This window comes from Myotis nattereri (assembly GCF_964212035.1).
Source record: "Myotis nattereri genome assembly, chromosome: 9".
Taxonomy (NCBI): Eukaryota; Metazoa; Chordata; class Mammalia; order Chiroptera; family Vespertilionidae; genus Myotis; species Myotis nattereri.
The window spans coordinates 3,477,245-3,501,332 of NC_138084.1; the positions used below are offsets into that span (position 1 = coordinate 3,477,245).

The 24,088-nt window shown below is 52.2% G+C and overlaps 3 protein-coding genes across 5 annotated transcripts; all 3 read right to left on the minus strand.

Moving 5' to 3' along the window:
- Positions 1 to 971: 971 nt before the first annotated feature.
- STX5 (syntaxin 5) lies at positions 972 to 15,569 on the minus strand. The gene is made up of 11 exons (XM_081099211.1): positions 15,393 to 15,569; positions 14,490 to 14,733; positions 13,453 to 13,523; positions 13,237 to 13,292; positions 13,052 to 13,122; positions 8,295 to 8,411; positions 8,155 to 8,211; positions 7,897 to 7,978; positions 7,324 to 7,430; positions 7,035 to 7,156; positions 972 to 1,710 (listed from the first exon to the last, which is right to left on the minus strand). Exons 2-11 carry the CDS (start codon positions 14,712 to 14,714, stop codon positions 1,551 to 1,553), a joined length of 1,068 nt encoding a protein of 355 aa, XP_080955337.1. The 5' UTR covers positions 14,715 to 14,733; positions 15,393 to 15,569; the 3' UTR covers positions 972 to 1,550.
- Positions 15,570 to 15,819: 250 nt separating this feature from the next.
- TEX54 (testis expressed 54) lies at positions 15,820 to 16,204 on the minus strand (the record flags this gene model as incomplete). The annotated part of the gene is made up of 2 exons (XM_081099329.1): positions 15,820 to 16,022; positions 16,126 to 16,204. The coding sequence occupies 2 exons, from the start codon at positions 16,202 to 16,204 to the stop codon at positions 15,820 to 15,822; spliced, it is 282 nt and encodes a 93-aa protein (XP_080955455.1).
- Positions 16,205 to 16,350: 146 nt separating this feature from the next.
- On the minus strand, positions 16,351 to 21,480 carry WDR74 (WD repeat domain 74). 3 transcript variants are annotated; one of them, XM_081099330.1, is made up of 11 exons: positions 21,293 to 21,480; positions 21,102 to 21,208; positions 20,885 to 21,006; positions 19,329 to 19,401; positions 19,044 to 19,190; positions 18,798 to 18,899; positions 17,874 to 17,974; positions 17,738 to 17,793; positions 17,270 to 17,415; positions 17,126 to 17,182; positions 16,351 to 16,575 (listed from the first exon to the last, which is right to left on the minus strand). In XM_081099330.1, the coding sequence occupies exons 1-11, from the start codon at positions 21,399 to 21,401 to the stop codon at positions 16,396 to 16,398; spliced, it is 1,200 nt and encodes a 399-aa protein (XP_080955456.1). In that variant the 5' UTR covers positions 21,402 to 21,480; the 3' UTR covers positions 16,351 to 16,395. The 3 variants fall into 3 exon arrangements, with proteins under 3 accessions (XP_080955456.1, XP_080955457.1, XP_080955458.1); XM_081099331.1 differs by having other exon boundaries at positions 21,141 to 21,208; positions 21,293 to 21,381; XM_081099332.1 differs by lacking the exon at positions 18,798 to 18,899.
- Between the last annotated feature and the right edge of the window lie 2,608 nt (positions 21,481 to 24,088).

Sequence of the window (24,088 nt, forward strand, 5' to 3'; positions counted from 1 at the left end):
AAATAGAAAACTAAACATAAGTTCCAAAAGAGCAGGGCCCTTGCCTAATTCATGGCTTTTTTCTTTAGCAGCTGGTTCAGTACCATGCTTGGCACATGGCAGGAATTCAACAAATACCTGTGAAATAAATGAATTTCTGATCTATGCAACCCCTCCATGAAGCGTTGCAGAGTCAAAGGATTGATTTGTCAGGCTTTAGTGAGCAATTGTCTTCACAAACCTCCCCATCTCCCACAGATGTGCTGTGCCAGGCCCACAGGGTGTGTCAACTGGGTACTGAAGAGTCCAGCAAGACCACCTACTGAACAGAGGCCAAGGGGAGAGGAAATATTAAAATGCCAGAGCTAGAAAAGGCGTGGACTCTCCTAGACCCCCCAAAGTACTAGGCCAAGCCCGTGTATGGTGACTGTTGTCTCTGTAGCTTGAGCTTCCTTTGTGTTGAGATGAGAGGACTCCAGTGACCTCATAATGATGCGGTGGTGGGTCCTGGTCAGGAATGACAAGGCATATTAAGCTCCCTGGAGGGTGGGTGTTCCAGGCAGGTCTCCTTCTCCTGTGGCCGGCTCGGAGTGTGAGGGGCTTGGCGGGAACCAAGAGCCTCCGCTGGAGCTGGGGATGAATGCTTCACCTTTCACTCCTGAGCTGCTTCATCCAGCTCAAGGAAAAACTGGGACCAACCAGTTAGCAGATGAAACAGGTCCAAATACCGCTGGAGATGGTCCGGGAAGTTGCCACCCATCAGGAATGCACTCTGAGGTCCTGCTTGCCCCGTTGAAGGGAAGTTGCCACGCTAATGAAGTGCTGCGGTACTTGCTTCTCCTGCCTGGAGGCTACTGTGCCCGGAGCCCACCGCCTGGCACCTCACCGCCATGGGCCCCACCCTTTCAGTTCTTGAACTGGGTATGGGCGCACTCCACTTGCTACCTAGGCCCTTCGACGCTCCCACCCAGAAATGACGACATGGCTAGGGAGGCTGTCAGTCTTGCTGTAATTGGGAGGAAACAGCTGCAGCTCCTTTGGCAGACTGAGTCACCAGCAGCCAAAGTTGGGGTTGTGCGGGCAGCTGAGGTGCTCAGGGCCCCTGCCTCACATAGTGAAGAGAGGAAGAAAGAGGTCAAATTTTAACCCAGATGGGAAAGTTGGTCCCGGGGCAGTTTCGCTTCCTCTCCTCACTCTCAGGATGTGAGGAAGGGCATCATCTCCCCTTGCTGCCAAAGCTCCCTTTGGGAGAGGCTGGGGAGGGTTTATAAAATCTCCTAGTGGAGACAACCTCCTCGCTGGCCCCTAGGTGGCCACTGCTCCTTTCCAGCCACTTCACAGCAGAATCCAAATCCAGAACCCTGTGTTCAGGGCCTGAGGGTGGTGAGGGGAGGACAGGGTGGCTGCCCAGAGGCAAGGGGTGGGGGACCAGGGGCAGTGGCCATTCTTAGCAGTTCCAGGAAAACAGGGCCTTTCTCCCAAGCACCCTGCACAGGCTCAGTGGCAGCATGGCCACCTGCCCTCCCAGGTGGGTTGCAAACCCCCACGGAGTGCCTTAGGGTGGAGAAGGTTCAGGCAAGGAAGACCACAAAGATGATGAAGAAGACAATGAGGATGAGGAAGATTTTGACCATGAGCCACCGGTTGGAGGTAACTGACTGAAAGTACTTGAGGATCTCTGAATGGGCGCCCTCAACATCCAGCTGGGCTCCCATCACGTTCTCGTCAATCCTGGAGACAGGCAAGGGGAGAGGAAACGGGACACCGATTAGCAAGCATGCTCGGAGCATGTTTAGTAACATGGGAAGATGGTCACAGTGCGTAGGCGTAAAAAATGCTCAAGCATGTCTTTCCCTTCCCGCTGTTCCCCCAGGGGTTACCTTTGCCTTGCTCTCTCCTAAGCTCCAAGGGCCCTTCTGCCCTATGACTTGGTTCCTGAGCCTATGCAGTCCAGCTGGCTCGCTTCTACTACCTCTGTAACTTTCCAAATAAACTTTCTCTTATAATTTGAAACGAAGTGTTTATATGCAATATGATCCCATTTTGTGTGTGTGTGTGTGTGTGTGTGTGTAGAAAAAGCTCTGGAGTCTGACTGGCGTGGCTCAGTGGTTGAGCATTCACGGTTCGATTCCTGATCAGGGCACATGCCCAGGTGGGGCTGGATTCCTACTGGGGGCACACAGGAGCCAGCTCAATGATTCTCATCATTGATGTTTCTCTCTCTCACTCCCTCTCCCTTCTTCCCTGAAATCAATAAAAAAATATATATATATATTTATATATTTTATTGATTTTTTTTTTACAGAGTTCAGAGAGATAGAGTTAGAAACATTGATGAGAGAGAAACGTCCATCAGCTGCCTCCTGCACACTCCCTACTGGGGATGTGCCTGCAACCAAGGTATATGCCTTTGACCGGAATCGAACCTGGGACCCTTGAGTCCGCAGGCTGACGCTCTATCCACTGAGCCACACTGGTTGGGGCAAAAAAATTTTTTTTAAAAAAGCTATAGAAAGGTAACATAAAGAAGTCTTGGCTCTGCAACTTATTATTACCTAATGACCCTAAGCCAGTCATTTAACCTCAAGTCTCATTTGCCTCAACTGAAAAAGGAAGGAAAATGAAGCTAACACAAAACCTACTTACCTGAATTAACAAACATGAAGTGCTCGATCCATACTAAGAGCCCCCAAATATTAGCTATTAAGATTTTTCCTCATCAGTACTTACTTTTTAGAAATGTTTATTACATTTATTGGGGTGATATTGGTTAATAAAATTATGTAAGTTTCAAGTGTACAATTCCATAATACATCATCTATAAATTGTATTGTGTGTCACCATCCAAAGTCAAGTCTCTCAGTATTTATTGATTTTTGTCTAATAAGTATGTGTTGCATTTATGATGAGGGGGGGAGGTGTGAAAGTTCACAGGCCTACCCGGTCAGCGTAGCTCAGGGACTGGGCACTGACCTATGAACCAAGAGGTCACGGTTCGATTCCCGGTCGGGGCACGTGCCCGGATTGTGGGCTCGATCCCCATTGTGGGGCATGCAGGAGGCAGCCAATCAATGATTCTCTCTCATCATTGATGTTTCTATCTCTCTCTCCTCTCTGAAATCAATAAAAACATATTATAAAAAAAAAATTCACAGGCCATTCCAGTCAGGAAATCCTGGTTCTAAATAAGACAGAAAGAGAAACCTAATCATATGAACAGGAAGTCGGGGGATAAGAACAGCCCACAGTAGGAGGCCATGTCTCTCCAGGGGTATGGAGAAGTCCTCAGAGGACGGGCAATCTCTTGAGAGCTTGCTGAGAAAAAGGGAACACTTCCCAGGCAGCCTGCATGCGTGCGCAATCCTGAAAGGCAAACACAATCCTGGCCTTTGCAAAGGGAGGCCCTGGGAGCAGAGACTTTTCCAAGCTGTGAGGACAGAAAAGTCAGTGGAGCAGGCAGTCCAGCTGGAGAGTGAGAGGAAAGGCTAGGCCGCGGCTGCCAGCCAAGGTCGTGCGTCATGAGGACTGTGAGCTCATCTGTCCAAGTACAGGAGCCTGGATGGTACTTGATTTCCTATCTACGTCAGAGAGGCTACCTAAATGATCAGGTTTTCTAGCTTTGGGCTATAACATTTCCCAGTGTGGGTGCATCTGTCATCTCATCTATAAACATATAAAAGGCTAATATGCTGTGTTCGACCAGTCGCTATGGCGCGCACTGAACAGCAGGGGGTAGACGCTCAACACAGGAGCTGTCGAGCTGCTGTGATTTGGCAGCAGAGGTTCTCAGGTGACACGCCCAGAAACCAGAGAGGAGGGAGCCCGATTCCTCATGGGGCCATGCGATTCCACCCTTGGCTGTGGGTTATGTTGTTGCTAAGGCGCTGTTGGCCCTTAATCTGGTTTACTCCACACTTGCGTTTGCGTTCCACACCCTATACAACAGCAACTTTGCCGAGTGCCCTCTTGCACTCCAGGACCCCTCGGGGCATGTCAGAGAGCCGGTTTCGGCCCAATCCCCAGAGGCCAGGCTGAGGGATCCCACCTGCTGGTGGGACCCCACTCACTCCGCAGATGCTGGGAAGGGACCACAGGAGGTTGGCTCCAGGGCGTGTCCAGCCCATCTTGCCCAGTCTCACCCTGCCGGCCACCTTCTAACTAATTTCCTTTCAATGTGCACGAATCCGTGAACCGTGTCACTAGTATTCAATCAAGCTCACATTGGCTTGAACAAAAATGGAAAAATAATAAATGCAATCTGGCATATAAAAGATTTAAAATTGAAGTGCATGAATGGGAACACAGGTGGTAAAAAAAAAAAACAACCTACAAATCAATAGGACACTGACAGGAAATAGCAGGGGAGTTATAAAACGAAAATAAATGAGGCAGAAAACAATGGCTTTGGAAGGAGAGGATAAGGAATATGGAAAAGAAAAAGTTTACCTGGGGAGGACAAAAGAATGTCTTACTGCTGGCTCAGTAATTGAGCGTTGACCCATGAATCAGGAGGTCATGGGTTTGATTCCCAGTTAGGGCACATATCTGGATTATGGGTTCAATCCCCAGTGTGGGGCATGCAGGAGGCAGCCAATCAATGATTCTCATCATTGGTGTTTCTATCTCTCTCTCCCTTCCTCTCTGAAATCAATAAGAAAAGAAAAAAAAAGAATGAAGGTGTACACCTGAAGCTGATATAAAATTATAATGAATGTAAACTGTAATTTTAAAAATTTTTTTAAAGAATGAAGTCCCTGGCTAGTGTGGCTCAGTTGGTTGAGTGCCATCCTGTGCACTGAAGGGTCTCTGGCTTGTTTCCTGGCAAGGACATACGCCTGGGTTTTGGGTTCAGTCACTGGTCAAGGTACATGCAGGAGGCAGCCGATTGATGTTTCTCTTTCACATCGATGTTTCTCTCTCCTTTCTCTCTCTCTCTCTCTCTTCCTTCCGCTTTCTCTAAAATCAATACAAAAACAAAAAAGGAAAGTGAAAGAGATATTTTCAAATAAAAGAACTTGTTAGCAGATCTGCCTACAACAAATGCTGAAGTTCCGCCCTAGCCAATCTGGCTCAGTGGACAGAGCGTTGGCCTGTGGACCAAAAGGTCCCACGCTCGACTCGGTCAAGGGCACATTCCTTGGTTGCAGGCTCCTCCCTGGCCCAGGCCCTGGTCAGGGCACGTGCAGGAGGAAACCAATTGATGTGTTTCTCTCACATCCATGTTTCTCTCTGTCTTTCCCTCTCTTTCCACTCTCTCTAAAAGACCAATGGAAAAATATCCTGGCGTGAGGATTAAGAAAAAACAAAAAATGCTGAAGTTCTTCAGGTTAAAGGGAAGTGATACCAGATTGAAAGTGGGTATTCAGGAAGGAATGAAGAGCACTGGAAATGGTAAAAACCTGAGTAAATATAAAAGACTGTTTTTTCCTCTTTCATTAAACTTTAAATATATATTTATAAAAATATAGTTTTATTGATTTCAGAGGGAGGGAGAGGGAGAGAGAGAGAAGCATCAATGACAAGAATCATCCATTGGCTGCCTCCTGCATGCCCCCTGCTGGGGATCAAGTCTGCAATCTGGGCATGTGCCCCGAATGGGACTCCAACTGTGACCTCCTGGTTCATAGGTCAGCGCTCAACCACTGAGCCACACCAGCCAGGCCGTATGTGTATTTTTAATAATGAATCTCCCCTACTAGGCTTTAAGTTCTGCAAGTGCAGGGATATTTATCTCTTTTGTACAAGGCTGTACCTATACCTCTATAACCCAGTGATTTTCAACCTTTTTCATCTCACAGCACACATAAACTACTAAAAAATGTACTATATTTTTTGCCGATCTGACAAAAAAAAATAATTTTGATTCATTCACATAAGTAGGCTATTGCTGTGTTGGCTGTCATTTTTTTTTTTAATCCTCACCCAAAGATATTTTCTCCATTGCTTTTTAGCCATGTGAAAGACACATCGATTGGTTGCCTCCTGCACCAGCCCCCAATGGGGCCAGGAATCAAACCTGCAACCCAGGTATATGCCCTTGACCTGCCCTTGACTGGGAATTCAATCCATGACCCTTTGGGGGGGTGGGCTGATGCTCTAACCACTGATAACACTGGCCAGGGCTCCTGTCATTTTTTATTGGACAATCTAAGGGGAAAGAAAAAAGGTTAGTGTCCCTCACTAAATAGTCAGATACTGTATATTTTTAAAATTCTTGCTTTACACGGGTTGAAATTGCTGCTATAACAGATTGAATGAATAGTAAGTGCCAAAGAGGAAGAGCTGATAAAATGCCTCTTACAGCCCCAGCTGGTTTGGCTCAGTGGATAGAGCGTCTGCCTGCGGACTGAAAGGTCCCAGATTGATGTTTCTATCTCTCCCTCTCCCTTCCTCTCTGAAATCAGTAAGAATATACATGCATATTTTTAAATGCCTCTGAAGCAGCAGGAGGCGCAGAGAGGCCCTCCTGTGGGTGGGCTCCGCCTCCCTCCTCCTCATCCTGCCCTCTCTGTCCCTGCTCATGCTGGCCGTCTTTAATTCTTGAACACGGCAAGAATGTCCCATCTTAGAGCCTTAGCTGTCCACACTGCCTAGAATACGCTTTGCCTCTTCTTTGCATGGTTGGATCCTTCTTGTCATTCAGGTCTCTGCTTTAATCAACATCATGGTCTTCAGAATGGCCTCTCTGCCACCCTATCTGATACACCACCCTAGTCAGTCACTGTCTTAACACATCGCCCTACTTTAACTCTCTATATACTCCTTTCACTGTCTGAAAATGTCTTGTTAATTCTTTTTAGCAGGGTGTGTACGCATTCCACACACACTTACAAAAGTTAAGCTCCATGAAACAGAAACTTTGCTTTCTATCATTGCTGTGTGCCCCGCACCTAGAACAGAACCTGACAGGGAACCGGTGCTCCACACACTGTGGAATTCATGGAAGCAGGTGAGCTGTGCCTGGGGGTGGGCAGGCACTCTACTCTCCCGACTGTCCTTGGGGACCTTTAGGGAGAGAAAGCGCTTCTGCTTGGGTGAGAGAGAGAGAGTCTCACCTCTGAATGGTTTCTTCCTGTTCCTTAACCATGTGTGCCAACTGCTGAAAGATGGAGCCCAGCTCAACGATTGTGGACTCGATGTTCTGCATGGTGTCTGCCCGGCTCTGGATGTAGGAATCCTGCAGAGCAGAGAGTGGACATGAGCACTGGGAGCTTCTGAGGGCAGGGCCTGCCTGCCTCCTTAGGACCCGCCCAGCTCGCCATTTCACATGGCACATTCCAAACACTGGCTTGTGGCCCACAGAGGGCACTGGCGCAATGCCGCCCCAGCTCAGAACCTATGTACCTGCTCGTCAATGAGCTGGAGCTGCTGGCTGGTCCGAGAGTCCAACATGTTGATGGCCACATCCCCGGAGGCACGGGACTCTGCCCCCAAAACCACAGCACCGCCTCCTGAAGGAAGAAAGAAGACATGGTGTTTTTTTATTGGTTGAAAGCAGTTTCAAAGCCCGCATGCTCTGGATTTGAATCCCACTTACTAGCCTCATAACCCTGGACAAGTCATTTAACCCCTTTTGAGCCTCAGTTTCCTCACCTGTAAAATAGGAAATAATAATAGTTGTTTTCTCAGAGGGTGGTTGTGAAAATTAAATGAGAGCATGTGAATAAAGTGAGTGCACAAACGTATCAGTAACGGTTATTCTCCTGAACGTGACTGAATTCATCCCCAAGAGTGAGAATGTGGGAAACCAAGTGCGGATCAGTAACACCAGCAATGAAGTTGACCTTTGAGAGAGAAAGCTTAGCAACTTCCTTGCCCCCATATTCCCTCACCCAACCCCTGCCCTTAGAAGATGCCATCACAACCAGAGTAACTAAGCTGCGCCCCTCCGCACTCCCCGTGTGGCCGGTGACTTACCCAGGTGGTTGGGGGCAAGGGGCAGGGCCGACACAGGCGCTCGGGAGAACTGCTCCCGCCGGGTCCTCTGCTGCTTCAGGTTCTGGGGTTGGGGAAGAAATGCAAAGGTCCTGAGGCTTCTGGAAAGCACGCATGTTAGAGACCCTTCCTGTCGGCCATGACCCTGTCACCCTTCCCTTGCCTCCCACCTGTCTCTCCCATTTCCCTCCTGGACGCCTGTCCCCAGACTCCGATCCCTCCCACACAGATTCCACTCACCTCTGTCCTCACTTCTAAGACGGATTTGAAGTCGTTAGACATGGAAGCCAGCTTTGACTAGAAGAAAAAGAGAAAGGTCAGCAAAGGAAGACAAGACCTGCTTGCCTTCCATCTCCCCGTCCCCCGCACCCAGGTCCCACCTGCAGGGAGACCACTATGGTGTTGGAATGGGTCTGCAGGTGCCGGCCGCTCTGGCTGCCCTTGGCCCTCACAAAATCCTGAAGCTGGGCGATTTGCTTGTTGAGGCTATTGATATCCTGGTGAAAGAGGCAACAGAAAAACAGTATCAGCCAAGGAGAACTCGGCCAGGCCTCTCCCGCATGGACATCTCTGGCAGGGAAGACAGACTGGGAGTTACTAGCAGTTACAAGTCAGCCCAAAAGGGCCCGCTGAGATTTTCCAACCTCGGCAGTTTTCTCAAGTTCAGTCCCTGCAGAGGAGAAACAAAGAGATGAAATCTGGCCGCATCAATGTGTAAATAAATGACTTGCTTACCCCTACACCCTACTGCCCTACTTCACACCATGAGGCCAAGTTCAGGGTCACAGAAACACTTAAAAGGCCAAAATCTTAAACCCAGAGCATGTTAACCAACAAAGCACCTATGTGGTACTCAGGAGAAAAGAGGAGTCAAAGGCAGCATGGTTTTCCAAAAGCATCAATGGAACAATTTCTATATACGGAATTCCTTTCAGGCTGGCACCATTTTGAGGCTCAGCCCATCTGGTTTTCCAGATGACCTAATAAATTCGTATTTCTTAAGAAAGAAAGAAAAAGTTTACTGTGCCCTGTCCGGATAGCTTAGTAGGTTTAGAGCATCATCCCAATATGCCAAGGTTATGGGTTAGGTCCCTGGCAGGGCACATACAAGAAACAGCCAATGAACGCATCAATAAGAGGAACAACAAAATGGGTTCTCTCTCTCTCTCCCTTCCTCTCTCTAAAATCAATTTTTAAAAAAATTAGCCCTAGCCAGTTTGGCTCAGTGGACAGAGTGTTGGCCCATGGACTGAAGGGTCCTGGGTTCCATTCTAGTCAAGGGCACATACCTTGTTTGCAGGCTTGATCCCCAGCACTGGTTGGGGCGCGTGTGGGAGGCAACCAATTGATATGTCTCTCTCAGATCGATGTTTCTGTCTGTCTCTCTCCCTCCCTTCCATTCTCTCTAAGACTCAATAGAAGAATGTCCTCGGATGGAGATTAACTAACTCACTAACTAACAACAGTGCAAGAATGAAAGCTGTGACTTGTTCAAGGTCACACACAGGAGCAGCAGCACAGCCAGGCTTTCTATACCAGACCAATGCCTCATCCACTCCCCAGCCCAGCCTGCCGAGGGCCACGGCAGACAAAGGAGATGCAGGAGGCCGCCAGCGAACGGCAGAGAAGAAGTGTGGCCCAGGGCAGCCAGCCAGAGAGGAATCAGAGGAAGAAGAAAAGGGAAGGGAAAGAAGCCTAGAACAGTAAGTTCAAGAAACAGACGAGTCCTAACTGGTTGCTCAGTAGTTAGAGCTTCAGCCCGCGGAATAAGGGGTTCTGTTCTGATCAATGGGAAAAAATATCCTCAGGATTCACAAACAGCAAGAGAAAAGGCCAGATGGAAACACTAGATCAGACAACTTCTATCACGCAGTCTCCCCAGTTAGCATCTCCCCACAGAATATCCTGCCCCAACCATGCTCCACACTCTCGGACCATTTCCTCGGCTGACTGCGGGTCTGTCCCTTTGGAAAGCTGACGCAGCCTCCTCATAGCCATGGGTCCAAATCAACATCCCAGGTTTTTCCCCTTAAGATCTCCTCTCCCAGGGTTCTAGCTTAGAAAACAGCACCATGTCCCGCCACGGTGCCCAAGCTGGAAGCTTCTAAATCACATACTCCCACACCCCAACCCACCTACCCATATACCACAACACACCCACGTTCTATTGAGCGCTTACTGTGTGCTCAGCACCGTGTAAACACAACAGCAACCACAGGTTTGCTTACTGTGTGTCATGCAACTTGCTAAGCAGCTTACAACTTCCTTCGTACTTAAACTTAACACAGAGATCAACGGTTAATTCCCCCCTCACAGCTGTTCCCCCATCTTCCTTCTTTTCCATTTTGGTAAACGGCACCGCCATTCACCCGTTGTTCAGACCAAAAACTTAGAGCCATCCTCAATTCCTCTTTTCCCTGAATCCACATGGAACCGAGAAAGAACCCCAAGAACCCAGCCGAACCTGCCCACTCACCTCACTGCTGAACCCGTCCTCGCCCAACCGCCTGTTCTCGCTAAAAAAGCTCCATGAGCCTCCTAAGTGACCTTCCTCCTAGGCTTGTCCCGCGACAATCGTTTCTGCACGCAACCAGCGGGATCTTTTCACCCAAAATGGGACTCACATCCCTCTTCCAATCTTCCCAGGGTTTCCCACTACATGCAAAACCCAACCCAGACCCCTGCCTGGCTGCACAGATGCTACTAGTATATGGTCTGGCCCCCCCGTTTCTGCTCTCATCCCCTCCCAGCCTCCTTCGCACTTGCTATGCTGCGATCACTTTAGTCTCTTTCACTTTCACCAAAGTCACCCGCACTTTAGAACCTCTCCCTTTGTTTCTCTCACTTTCTAGAAAGTGCTCCCACCAGGTCTTGTCAAATGGCTTTTCTCTAACCGTTCAGGCCTCAGTGCCACCTGTTTACCCCATCCTACATCGCCCCATCTAAAGTGGCCCCTACCCTGAGTAACCCACTTACCTTACTTCTTTTTAAAAAATATATATTTTTATTGATTTCTGAGAGGAAGGGAAGAGGGGGAGAGAGACAGAAACATCAAAGATGAGAGAGAATCACTGATAGGCTGCCTTTTGTACACCTGCCACTGGGGATCCAGGCATGTGCCCCGACCAGGAGCTGAACCGTGACCTCCTGGTTCATAGGTCGACACTCAACCACTGAGCTACGCCAGCCAGGCTTACATTATTTCTTATTGAAAAATTTATCACTGCCTGAAATTGCCTTTTCTGTCTACCGGTATAGTGCCTACTTTACCCATTCAGAAAGGAATTTCCCGAAGACAGGACCACACATCTGCCTTGCTGGCTGCCCAATCCCCAGAACCAAGCAGCCACACGCACTCAGTCATGTGAGTGGCTGGAAACAAGCAAGGGAACCCTGACCACCACGCTGAGGCGGGCGCTGTTATCAGCCCCTCGCTATGTGTAAGGGACTGAGCTCAGCGCAGGCAGGCACTTGGGTCACGTCAGAAGGGGTGCACCTGGGATTTGAACTCGGCTGCCTGAATCCAGTTGTGGTTCTTGAGTGCCTACGCAGTAACACTCCGACAGTTAGCGGAACCCCCTTTCCCCCCCAGCACAGCCTGGCCTGAACGTGTCTGCCCTCCGGCCTCCGCCAGCAGCACCTCTGTCCCGGGTGGCTGCAGGCACTGCGCAGGGTCCTTGCTAGCCTCCCTGCCGCCCTGCGCCAGCGTTTTCTCCCCTCCTCCCAAGGTCCTTCAACCTCACAGTTTATTCTTATAACACTGTGCTGGAAAGGAAGGAATCGCAGTGTAGAGACCTGTGCTAGACCAGTGTCTCTCAGGCAGAACTGGGATCCAGGTTCTAATGGTCTCTGCAGCCCACGGCATTGAGTGGTTCCATCCTCCTTACAGGGTCCACAATGAGCTCCACAGCCAGCCACAATCTACCTTTACAGCCTCATCCATCTCCTGCCAATGACTCAGTCAGCAAGTATCGAGCCCCTACCAAATGCCAGACCTGTCCCAGGCATTTGGGGTTCATCTGTGAACAAGCAGAAAGGAAAAACATCTCTGCTCCTGGGCCCTTCCTTTTTTGAGGGGAAATGAGGTAGTTGGGAGAGAACAAAGACAAAACAATAAACATAACAAGCGAATTATACAAAACACTGGAATTTCAGATTCAAGTGCTTTAAGAAAGAAAACAGCGCTGGCCGGGCAGCTCAGCTGGTTAGAGCATCGCCCTGACAGACCAAGGTTGCGGGTTTGATCCCCGGAGAGGGCACATACAAGAATCAACCAATGGATGAATGGAACAAATCAATATTTCTCTTTCTCTGTCCCCTTTCCTCACTAAAATCAATCAATTAAAAAAGTAATCTATAATAATAAAAGTGTAATATCCTAATTAGACCAGGTATCCTTTCGGATGAAACTGGGGCTGCAAGGAAAGCCCGGGTCCCGAGTGCCTGCTGGCGGCCAGAGGGAAGCCGGTGCCGGCAGCCGGGGGAAGGAAGGCCGGCTGTTGCATGAATTTCGTGCATCGAAACTACAGTTATTAAATAAATAAATACAAAGGACGGAGCGAGGTAAGGGAGATCAGAGCTTTGGTTGCTGGATTTATTAAACAGCACAGTCAGGTAGGCCTCCTGAGCAGGTGACATCTGAGCAAGGCCTGAACCCTCCCGTTAGAAGCCATACCTCTGCACTCCGTTTTCTCTGTCTGGAATTTTCTTCGCTGGCTCTATCCAAGCTTTAAAACTAGCTCAGATTTGAACTCCTCTAAAAAATCTCTTCCAGTGTTCCAGACTATTTCATTCATTTTTCAAAATCTTTATTGTCGAAGGTATAACACATGCCCCCCTTTCATTCATCATTTTGTAAAATGTTTTCTATACACTCATCTCCTACTCATGTTATGGGGCTGGATACTCTTCTAGACAATAAACCCTTGAAGGCAGAATCTTGTCTCATGTTTGGGAGACAAGTGCCCAGCGCAGTGTTTTGTACACAGTAGATAATAAAACAGTATCTAGAGACTCAATGGATGAGCAAGATGTTTGGGGCTAACTCCAGAAACTTGCTCTGGGCCTCCATGGCAATGGAAAATGATGGAAGTGATCTGACTGGAAATCTGGGCCCTCTTGCTAGCTACTCGCTCACCTGTTTGATGATATAAGTTAGCTCCTCAATCTCCACTGCTTTATCATCAAAGAGGGACTTGCGCTTTGCCACTGCGGAGATAAAGAAGCCACGACGGGTGACCTCAAAGAGAAGGCTCAGGGAGTACGGTTCCTCCACCCTCCTTGGTCCACTGCCCGTTCCTGAAACACCCCAAGAACACTCACAGATTGTCAGCTTCTCCAGCTTGGCAAAGGTGTTGCTGAGGTCTTTCCCAATGCGCCTGCAAGCAAGCGTTAGTGAGAGCACCGTGGGAGAGAGCAGCAGAGGGCCGCCTCCCCCATCAGCTCCAGCACAACCCATTCCACCCCTCACAGCCAGGCCAGCAAAGGCAGCCTCCTCCTCAGACACCGCCTCAGCCCACTCCACTCCTCTCAACTCACTTGGCCATGAGGGAGAATTCACTGCGCTGCCGGACAGCACGGAGAGCTGGCTTGTTTGCCTGTATCCCATTCTGAAAAGCAATGTCAAGAGGTGAAACGTGAATCCCCTTCCCCATCACCAGCTTTCACTGTTCTCAGCTGTCCGCTAAACTCTCTAGGACTGACCGTATTCTCTACCAGCGGGTCTACGGGAGTAGCGGGAGTAGCAGGTGAGAGCCCAGATTTGAAGACAGAGAGACCAGGGTTCAAAACTTGATTCCATCACTTAGTAGCCGGGGAGTTTGGGCAAGGTGACTTACACCGTTCTGAGTCTGTGTCTCCTCTCCTACAAAACGAAGACAACCCCCACCCCTCCTTACGGGCGTTGCTAAGATGAAAGGACAGGGGGTGGTAAAAAGTATTTCAGCCGAATAGCTGGTGCACTGTCAAGACTAAATACACGGCTCCGATTACCATTCTATTCTTCCGATCTGGGGACCAAAGAGGATAAGGGGAGCGCTCTTGGAGAGCAGAGTACAGAAGAGCAGGTGCTAACAAGGGCTGAGCAGTACAAGTATGTGAAACTGCAGGCACTCGGGCCCCACCTACATCCACCAAGTCTGGATCAAGGCAAGGGAATGCAATTTCTTAAAACGCACTCCAAACTGATTTTGGTAAAAGTTACTTATCTAGACAACTCCCTTCAGTTTACAGATACAGAAACAGAGCGAACTTGTGGCAGCGCTATACCAGAGCTGGAATTCCAAGTGGTGGTCTCTGGGCTAGAGGCTCTTTCTCGAACCTGGTCCTTATCCAAACCCAATATATCGGAGCCACCTCTCACCCCGAGGTATTCCTTCAGGACCAGCAACCCTACCCTCCAGGTTCCTCGCACGAGAAGGTCTGTGTGTCTGCCTGCAGGTAGCGAGCCCACCTCTTCACAGATCCCATGCCCCCTCCAAGCCCGGCCAGTTCCCCATCAGGCTCCCGCAAGAATGCGCACCCCCAGCTCCGAGCAGAGCGCACCCCTGCCTTTCGTTCCCACGCCCGGCCCTTACCTGACGGCTCTGCAGGAATTTGCAGGCAGACAGGAACTCCTGGGTCCGATCCCGGCAGGACATGGTGTCGGGAGCGGGAGGGACCAGGGCCACTGGGGGGGGCGGGGGGGCGATGTCGCTGCTGCTACTGCCAGCAGTTGCAGGGGACAGGACCTGTGTCTTTGAGAGACCCAGGTAGACACCCTGATCCGTGTTCTTAGTCCCGTAGCGTTTCCGCGGGATCATTGAGACGCATAACCTCGGACTGTGGTGGAGGAGAGAGTGTCATTCCCAGGCCTCTCCCCCAGAAACTGCCCCAACCAGCAAATTCTTGCGCCCCGAAGCCAACCGCAGATCCTGGGGCCGGCGGGCAACAGGCTGGGCCCCACTTCCTCTCCGGCCTAAGCCGCTCCCTCCTCACTCTTCCAACTTGGCTCGGGCAGCCCGAGCGCGGGCCGGGGGCCCCGAAGCAGAGACAGGGCCCAAGGCAGGACCCGCGGCCCCAAAGCTCCAGCTCGGCCTGTGCAACTGCCCCCAGGCCCTAGCTGGGCCCTCCTGGATCCACGGGTTCCTTCCCCGCCTCGGGGAGAAAGGGTAACGGACCTTCGGAGGGGGGGGGACACACTTCGGTGGGCGGAGGGGGAGAAATCTCCGGGTGTTTATTTGAAACAGGAAGTCCCACCCCCCGCTCAAGCTCCGCCTTCTAGGGGACTGCAACTAATGATTAGCTCATGCCGACGTCTTTCTTAACAGAGGCTTTCCTGATTGGACACCGAGGTGTTCGCTCACCCCGAGCCCGGCCGGCAAGACTTGTCCGCTCGCCCCTGGTTTCCTTCTCCCCCCACCCCCCACCCGTCATCGCCCCCGGAAAGCCGCGGCCCCGAGCTGCCACGGCGGCCAGACCACTCTCAGGGCAAGTCCTACCTCCTCTCCGCCGCCTGCCGCCGCCGCCGCCACAATCTCCTGGGCCGTCACCGCCTACTCCCCGGGCGCAGAAGCCTCCGAAACTCGACCAAAGACTAGGAGCCGCCACGTCACCCACACGTAACCCCACCCCCGCTGACTAGAGGGCGGTACCACGCCTATTCCAGCCCGGCACCCCGGGGACACGCCCCCCACCCAAATACAAGAACGACTCCGCTTTCCCATTGGCTAGGCTGCTGTCGTGACCCCGCCCCCAGGAACTAGAGCGGCGGCCCATTGGGCGGGGCCAGCCCCTGGGGAAGAGCCTTAAAGAGACCGCAGCCCGGGTGGTGCGGGCAGAGGGCAGCAGAGGCACAGGCGCTCCGGCTACTACACGTTAGAAACTTTATTCTCTGGAAGCTGGGGAGGACCGAGAGCCGGGCTGGGGTCATCCCTTCTCCGGCTCCTCCCGGATTTCCTCCGGGTTGTTCTCCTGGAACGTACACCCATGCTTGATTGACTGCCTCTTGGGTGTCCGCGAGTCCCGACGGCTGAACAAGGACAGCCGCCGCCACAGCACGGTGATCAAAAGGCTTTCGTTGGACTTGGGCTTCCGGTGGTCCGACGAGTTCACATCGACCTCCTCGGTGTCTGCAAGGATGAGGCGGCCGCTGAACTCCACTCCCACCTCCCCCCTCCCGACCCTGACCGCTCTCCCGTTCCCTGAGCACCCCAGCTGTGTTTCTGTTCCCACCTTCCTCGACTTCCTCCTTTCTGGCCGCCTTGGACTTCCCATTGGAGGTTTTCAAGGCCTTGTCTTGGCAGCAGCCCATGGCCCGCTAGGGCCCGGCTCGCCCGGCACTGGTGCTACCACTCCGGCCCACTGGCTCCCCCTGCTTTTGTGACGTCAGATATCCCGCCGACCCAGCTCAGAGAGCAGCCGCCCCTTTAATTTCTCCCATCACAAAAGGCGCGGGGTCACGATGGGTGTCAGCTGTTTATTTACAAAGTGAGCTCAGGCCCCTCAGGGGCTGGCAGAGCCAGGCCGCTTCTTCTTTCTCCACCCGGTTGGGACGACCCCTGATGTCTGCTCCAAATCAGGGCGCTGGCGCTTGGCAGCTGCCTCCAGGGAGGCCCAAAGTTCATCTGCCTCTGTGTCTTCCGAGGACAACTTAGCCGGCTCTGGAGGCTCCGGCGGCTCATCCTAGTGAGTGGAGGAAAGCTGCGGAGTCAGGGGCACAGGCAGACCCACAGGGGAGGGGGCTTAACGGGAAGTCATCTTGCCAGGTACCACCACTTGCATTTCCTGCTCTGGGGACAGATCCCATCCATGTCCCTGTGTCACTCTTGGCAGGAACCCTGTCAGGACTATAACTATCTTTTAAAAAATATATATTTTACTGACTTTTTACAGAGAGGAGGGGAGAGGGATAGAGAGTTAGAAACACCGATGAGAGAGAAACATCGATCAGCTGCCTCCTGCACACCCCCACTGGGGATGTGCCCACAACCAAGGTACATGCCCTTGACCGGAATCGAACCTGGGACCCTTCAGTCCGCAGGCCGACGCTCCATCCACTGAGCCAAACCGGTTAGGGCAGGACTACAACTATTCACACTCCTCACAAAAATGCAGTAATGTGGCAGGGAGATGGGCAGGGCCAGTCTCCGTTCCAGCTGCTTCCTTTTGCTCCCACGGGAAGAAATCTCACATCTATGCTCTTGGTTCCACCTTCCCAGACCCAGCTGCTTACCTCCCAGTTGTCCCGGCCTGACAGAAGCAGGCAGTTCAGCTGAGACTTGAGATAGACCTGCAAGAGACCAGGGACCTTAAGGAGTCAAGCACAGTGAAATGTACCGAGTATGAGTGGGGGGCACAGGAGACAGCAGGCTCTCACCTTATGCTCCAGGCCCCGTGGATTCCGGATCCTGTGTACCCTCAGGATTCTGTCCAAGCCACAGGAGGCTAGGAGAGGCTTGGAAGGGTGGCACTGCAGCCCTCTGACACTGCCTGCCAGCCCCTTCAGGCAGCCCAGTAGGCGCCCTGGAGAAAGGGGGAGGCGTTAGTATTTATTGTTGAAATCACTTTTTATTTTGAGACTTAATTCCTTTTTTTTATATATTTTATTGATTTTTTACAGAGAGGAAGGGAGGAGACTTAATTCTTAACATAACGCTGAGATAGGAGTTACCATTATATCCATTTTACAGGTCAACTACGCACAGGGAGTTGAAGTAACATGTCCAAGGCCATACAGCTTTTGAAACCAGGATGTGAACCCAGACAAACTGATGCCTAAATGAGGGTTCAACTGCCCCAGAGGGAATCCTGCCCCACCCTCCTGCAAGGCTCCCCAGTCCTCTACCTTGCCGAAGGTCAATTTCTGCCAGCTGCCCATGAGTGTTTCCTACAATCACCGAGCTGAGAGGAGAGCAGAGGCAGGTGGGGTCAGCAGGAGCCTCCTGAAGCCCTGACCCCACTCCTGCCCTCTAAACACTCACTTGCCCCCGGGAGTGAGAGTCATAGCGGTCAGCGGGTACTCGCCATAGGTGGCCTCGAGGACTGGCCGGCGTTGGGGGGAGGCTGGATCATAGACACGGACCTGGAAGAAGACTTAACTATCACAAGGGTACCCTCACCCTGTACCCCCACATCTTCACCCACTTCACACCCTCCTTCATATACTGCTTGCCTGTTTATGATCCACTCTCAGAGAAACTTTCTCATCTGAGTGTTGTGGGGGGTTGGGGTTGGGGGAGAACAGCTTAGCAGCATAAATGAACAGGGCAGAGGGGAGTGAGCCCCCAGGTGGGGAAGTGGCAGCATTCCCTGGTCTTCATGTGTGACCATCCCATCCCCCCATACTCCCATCTTGGTGGAATGGGAAAGCAAGTCAGTCCAGTTGTCAGCGGATGCTGAATTTCAAGCCAAGAGGTTTAGCCTGAACAAGGGAGGACAGAGGAAGTCCTCAGTGTGTGTGCAGCAAAGCAGATCACCAAGATCAGACTTCAATACGCAGGGCAAAGGCAACAGCAAACCCGGGGACCCAGTCCTGCCGGGGTCAGGGCTGTAACGATCCCCAGCCGGGCGCTCCTATGGGGCTGAGGAGCTGCGGCCAGAGAGGCAAGCGCAGGTCCTGCGCCCTGTAAATCTACTGTGAAGGAAATGCTCCCTCCCCCGCCCCCCTCCTCTCTTCCAGGCGGAAGAACATGAAGAGTCCTAGTTCAGGAAACGCCACCCCAGAACACAGTAAGAGAAGGCTACGGGGCTGAGTGGACAAAGGCGTGCTCCCTCCTCTGAGAGCTCAGGTTTGGGAGGCTGGTGGAAGGATGGTCGTGACAAAGGACGGGCAGAGCCTCAGCCGGGGCTGTCTCTTTAGGAGGCTGCTTAAGCCCGGCAGGAGGTCAGGGTGGGTGGTCCCTCACCTGGTGGTACCCTGTACAGGTGACGAGCTTCCGCGACTCGGGGAGGAACTGTATGTCCTGGTCCCAGATGGGAACTCGCAGGTCAAGCCAGTCATTCCGTACCTGGGGGAGCGGGTCGATGGGGGACAGGGCTGTGGCGAGCTAGTGTGCCCCTTCCTGTCGCCCTCCGTCATCATCCCCGAAAGCCCATCTGGTCTCTGACGCATGGTCAGCGGCCCCAGCCTCCCTGGGTCCGAGGTCACTCACGTTCTTGGCTCTGAACACAGGCTCCTCAGACCCCTGCAGGTCCCACACCTTCAAAGCATTCTCCTTCCCACCTGTGGCAACTACGTGGGGGTGCACTGGGTCTTGGCACATCCTACACACCCCAGGGCCCACCCTCAGTTCCAGGACCTGAAAAGAATGAGAGATGAGAGGGGAAATGAGAGTCAATTCCTGGATCCCTAATCCTCCTCCCCTAAAGCCCTCATTCAACTCCTACCCTGGCTCCCACCTTCCCCAACCACGAGGATCAGGGCAGGGGAGCCTCACTGGGTCAGAGGAGGTCTCCTTGTCGTCACCCCAGACTCGGAGAACCCCAGAATCCACACACGTGATGAGGGTGCTGCAGGGAGAGGAAGGATAGAGTCAGGGTTAAAAAAAAAAAAAAAAAAGTGTGAAAATATTCTCTAAGCCCAGTCAACCCACCCCCACATAAACTAGACCCCCACCAGCCCTCCTCCTCAGAAAGCCTCCAGGTAACGTGCGTCTGGACGGTTTTGGTTTCAGTGTATATTATTTCATTTCCTTAATAGAATGAGGTTTTATAAGTGAAGAAACGGAGGCTCTGAGCCATTAAAAGGTTTGCCCACTCAGCAAATGTCAGAACCAGAAATCAAGTCTGTGATACTCCAAAGCAAAGTGCCTCTGTAACCCACAGCTACATCTAGGGGTACCTGGCCCTGCCAGTCTTTCTGAACCTTTCTCTGGTCACCAGGGGCCAGGATCAGTAACTCTGAAGGGACTGAAATGGCACCGGTCGGGAGTTAGGGTTTGGCCAAAGTCAAACACCAGCTTCAGTTCCCTGTCCGGGCTCCACGTGCTCATTGTCAGGCCCCCCCACACTGTACTCCTCCCAGGGAGCCCCAGCGAGTCTCTCCCTAGAAGCTGCCAGCCCCAGCCTATGCGCTTTCTCACACTGCCCACCCTCTCCACCTTGGTTCAGGGTCTATATCGCCTGCCTGGGCTGTGGCAACAGTCTCCCAACTGCTCTCTCCCCAGTTCATCCTCCACACCCCTACAGGCTCACAGCTTGGGCCACAGCACTGCTGCTCAAAAACCAGTAACTCCCCACCACCTCCAAGACAAAAATGGCACGTGCAGCCCTCTACAATGAATCCCACCCTACCTTGCCCATCTCGTGTTAAAACGCTTCCTCGGCGTCCACCCCCCCAAATGCAATTTATCTTCCCTGCAAGGTACCCTGTGGCCCGACACCAATCCTTGGCCTCTGCCCAGGCAGTAGCGTCTTTCTAAAATGCCCTTAACCGCCTCTCTCCACTGTCAACATTTTACCAATCCTTCAAGGCCTGCCTTAAGCTTCTCACTCCCCCAGCCTCCTAGACCTCACCTGCCAGAATCAGAGCCACCAAACCCACACAGCCTGCCCGCAACCTCCTCTTCATTTAGGAAGAAAGCGAGGCAGCCACTAGCCGCCAGCACTGTCCTCCTAACTTTCCTTTGGGAGCTTCCTCACATTGTGAGTGGCTGTCAGTCCCCATCTAAAGGCATCCTCACTATGAACTGACTTGCTCAGGGTCACCCAAAGGTTATGGAATCAGGAGAAAATCCCTCGGGGTGCAAACGGTGTAACAGTAGGTACTGTGCGTGTCTGGGTTACCTGCAGCCCTCGCATTCTGCAATGCCTGGCACTCGGCAGGGGTTCATTCAATAAACGCTCGTTACAGGCATGAACGCAAGAAGGCAGGACACACGCCCCTGTCTCCGAGGCCAGGTCCGAGCCCCCTAAGGGCTGATGGCCATTCCTCGGCCGTTCCACGGGAGCCTGTGCGCTCTCCCTACCCGTTCGGCGAGGGGCTCGGGCTTACCCGTCCGCCTGGGCGAGGCCTCGGAACGTGCCCTCCCCGCCGGGGCAGTGCCTCTGGCCCCGGAATCTGCCCTCCTCGATGCTGAAGTGCCTCACTGTCCGGTCGGCACAGCCCATCAGGATCTGCGGACAGAGGAGGGCAGGAGGGATGGAGGGCGGGATGGCGAGGACCGCGAGGCTGCCGGCCCCCCGGCCCCGGCCAGGCCCCGGCCGCTCACCTGGGTCTCCCCGCCCGCGCCCCAGCACAGGGCGCTCACCGCCTCCTCGCGCCGGGGCTGTCCCGCCGCCGTGAAGTTGGCCGCCTGTTTACGCCGAAGGTTCACCCCTGCGGGACGCGGGCATCAGTCACACCCGGTCGCGGGCGGGCGACCCCGCCCCCCACTCCCCGACACCGGGTCCTGCCACCCACCTTTCAGGATCCCAGTCTCGGTTCCGACCCACACATGGTTCCAGCGTGCCCCGGCGGCAGCCATCACGGAGCGGGCCGACAGCCGCACTTCCGGCGCAGCGCGCGTCATCAGCGCGCGCCGCGTGGGGGCGTCGGGGCAGCGCAGCTTCCGGGCGTTTAAAGGGCTGGCAGAGTATTCGCCGCCCGCCTGCTCCCTCCGGTATTGCAATACGAAGTCAAAAGGTAGAGATTTGTGGGGATCTGAAGAGCAACTTGCTCCAAGTTTTCATTCGCAGCGGATCTCATCCTAAGCGGACCGCGATGCCGGGCGAGCCCGCCCCAGCCGCCTCCCTGCCCCCAGCAGCGTGGCATGTTTTTTTCTGCTGCCTACGCGATTCCAGTCACTATTGTAATAGACGCTTGGTTTCTAACTTGAGTATAAAAGACACAAAACAAAGAAAGACGGGGGCAATGAAACCGACGACCCTAAAACAGATCTGTGTTTTGGGAAATGGAGATAGGACGTCATTTTTATTCCCTCACATTGAGGTTTGGTGATGGCAAAAACTAGTTCAGAGTAAACATCGGCAAGTTAATAGAAACAGCACTCCTCCAAGGACCAGCTGCAATGTCATAACGGCCCCTTTCTTTGCGTGATTGTTTTCTTACTGAGAAATAGTCTTCTTCTCTGAAATCATAGACGCTCAGAAACTTTGCTGTTTGAAATTATATCAGTAAGAAGAACGCATCCCCCTCTTGCCTGGCAGATTGTCTTCCACGGAAGAGCAGCCTTATCAGTGCAGCTGCAGAGCTGCCGACAGGAATTCTGAGCATAACGTTCCACCTTTACTTTTGTATTGTTACCAAGGAAACGGCGCCCTGGGTACACACTTCACAGCCCGGACCCGATGTTGACGTCTTTGCACACAGTTCTACTCTGTATTGAGCCTATCAGAACAAATTCCATCTTTCCCTATAATCCTATAACTATTTTTATTTATTTATTTATTTACTTACTTACTTATTTATTTATTTGGCGAGGCATCCATCCATTCCTCATTGGTGCGGTCTTCCTCATTGTAAAGTCGGGGGACACGTCTGGGTTTTTAAGGCTGTTAGGATTAGACCTAGACATCTGCCTTTATTTTTATTTTTTAAAATCCTTATCCGAAGACATTTCTTCCATTGCTTTGATAAGGGAGTGAAAGGGAGGCAGAGAGAGAAAAACATCCATGGGAGAGAGACACATGGATTGGCTGCCTCCCGCACGACGACTCCTCCCCCGCAGTGGGGCGGGGGGGGGGGGGGGGGTGCGGGGAGAGGATCTAACCTGCAACCCAGGTACGCGCCCCCGACCCCAAATAGAACTCACGACCCTTGAGTCCCTGGCCAGATGCTCCAACCGCTGAGCAAAACTGGACAAGGCGAAATCTGCTTTTTAAAAAAATCCTCGCCCTCCCCACGTGGGAATCTGTGCTTGTTTCTCAATAAATTTCCATCGTTTCCTATAAAAATAGAAAACACTCACCCGAGGATGTATTTTTTATTGATTTTAGAGGAAGGGGGAGAAAGAGAAACATGGGTCGCTGGTGCCTTGAGCAGAACTGGAGCTGGCCTTTAGAACTGAGTTAGCCTTCTGAATGGGGGCGATACTCGAACCACCTGAATCACACTGGCCTGCGGGAAGTCTGCCCTTTAAAACAAACGGAAAGCGGAAAAAAAGAATGAAAAACGGAACGAGAAGAGCCAGCCTTCTGGAAGCTTGCTGACTATGCCAGAGCAGCCATCGCTTCAGAGGCAAAACGTTAAGTCTTTTTTTGAACCACCAATGTTCCCCGGAGGGGGGTGCACCGTTCCTGGAGGTACTGCAATACCAGGTCGATGCGTGGAGTGGACGGAGCAAGCTCCTATTCCATCTCCTAATCCCAAAAATCCATTTAATATATTGTCCTCGGATAGAGGACGTATCAGATATTAAACTGATAAGAACAGATACTACACTTGATCTTAGCCAAAAGGCCGAGAAGCGATACCGACGTCCCCGACTCCGCGCCAGGCTTGCCGTTACTGTAGCTTTATCACCTGTGGTTACTTTTATGGCCTAACGATTAGATTGTTTTCAGTATGTCATATTTCTTACACCCAGTTTTTTTTATTATTCTTTCTTAAAAATAATGGCAGATTTTTGGAAACAGACTTAAAATAGAATTCTTTACTGCTTTTCCCATGCGCTCCCTGCTGGGTGTGTTTTGCATAAACCCGCCCCTCCTCTTTGCAACAATCTTGGGATTGGTCCACATACAAGGCGTCATTTCAGTGCCTCTTGGTCTCTTCTCCCGGACTGTGGGTTATTCTCGCGTCCCGATGGCTCGCTGGCGGCCCGTGGGGGCGGCTGGCGGGGTTTCCGTCGGTGGGTTGAAGGTGTAGCGGGTGGCGGTGGCCCCCTCTGCGGGACACGTTTGAAGAGGCGGCGGTTCCGAGCCCAGACCTTGGAGGCCAAACTGCTGAGTTGGGATCCTGCTCTTTAGTTCCTCCAGGAGGCGCAGGTCCCTGTTAAACGGGGAAATCCTAGGGCGCTGAGGCGGTGGTCTGAGAAGTGAGGACACAGGGAAGGGCGCACTGAGTTCTCCCTGACCTGTCACATCCACCCCGTGGGGCAACAGGGCCTTTCAGAGGTTCCTGATTCCAGCACCCAGGATCCAGCCCTGGGAGAGGGGGTGGAGCCGGTGTAGGTCAAATTTAAATGAGCAATTCTTTTATAGGCTCAAATGGCTTTATGAAGGGACTAGAGGCCCTGTGCATTGCAGTGGGAGGTGG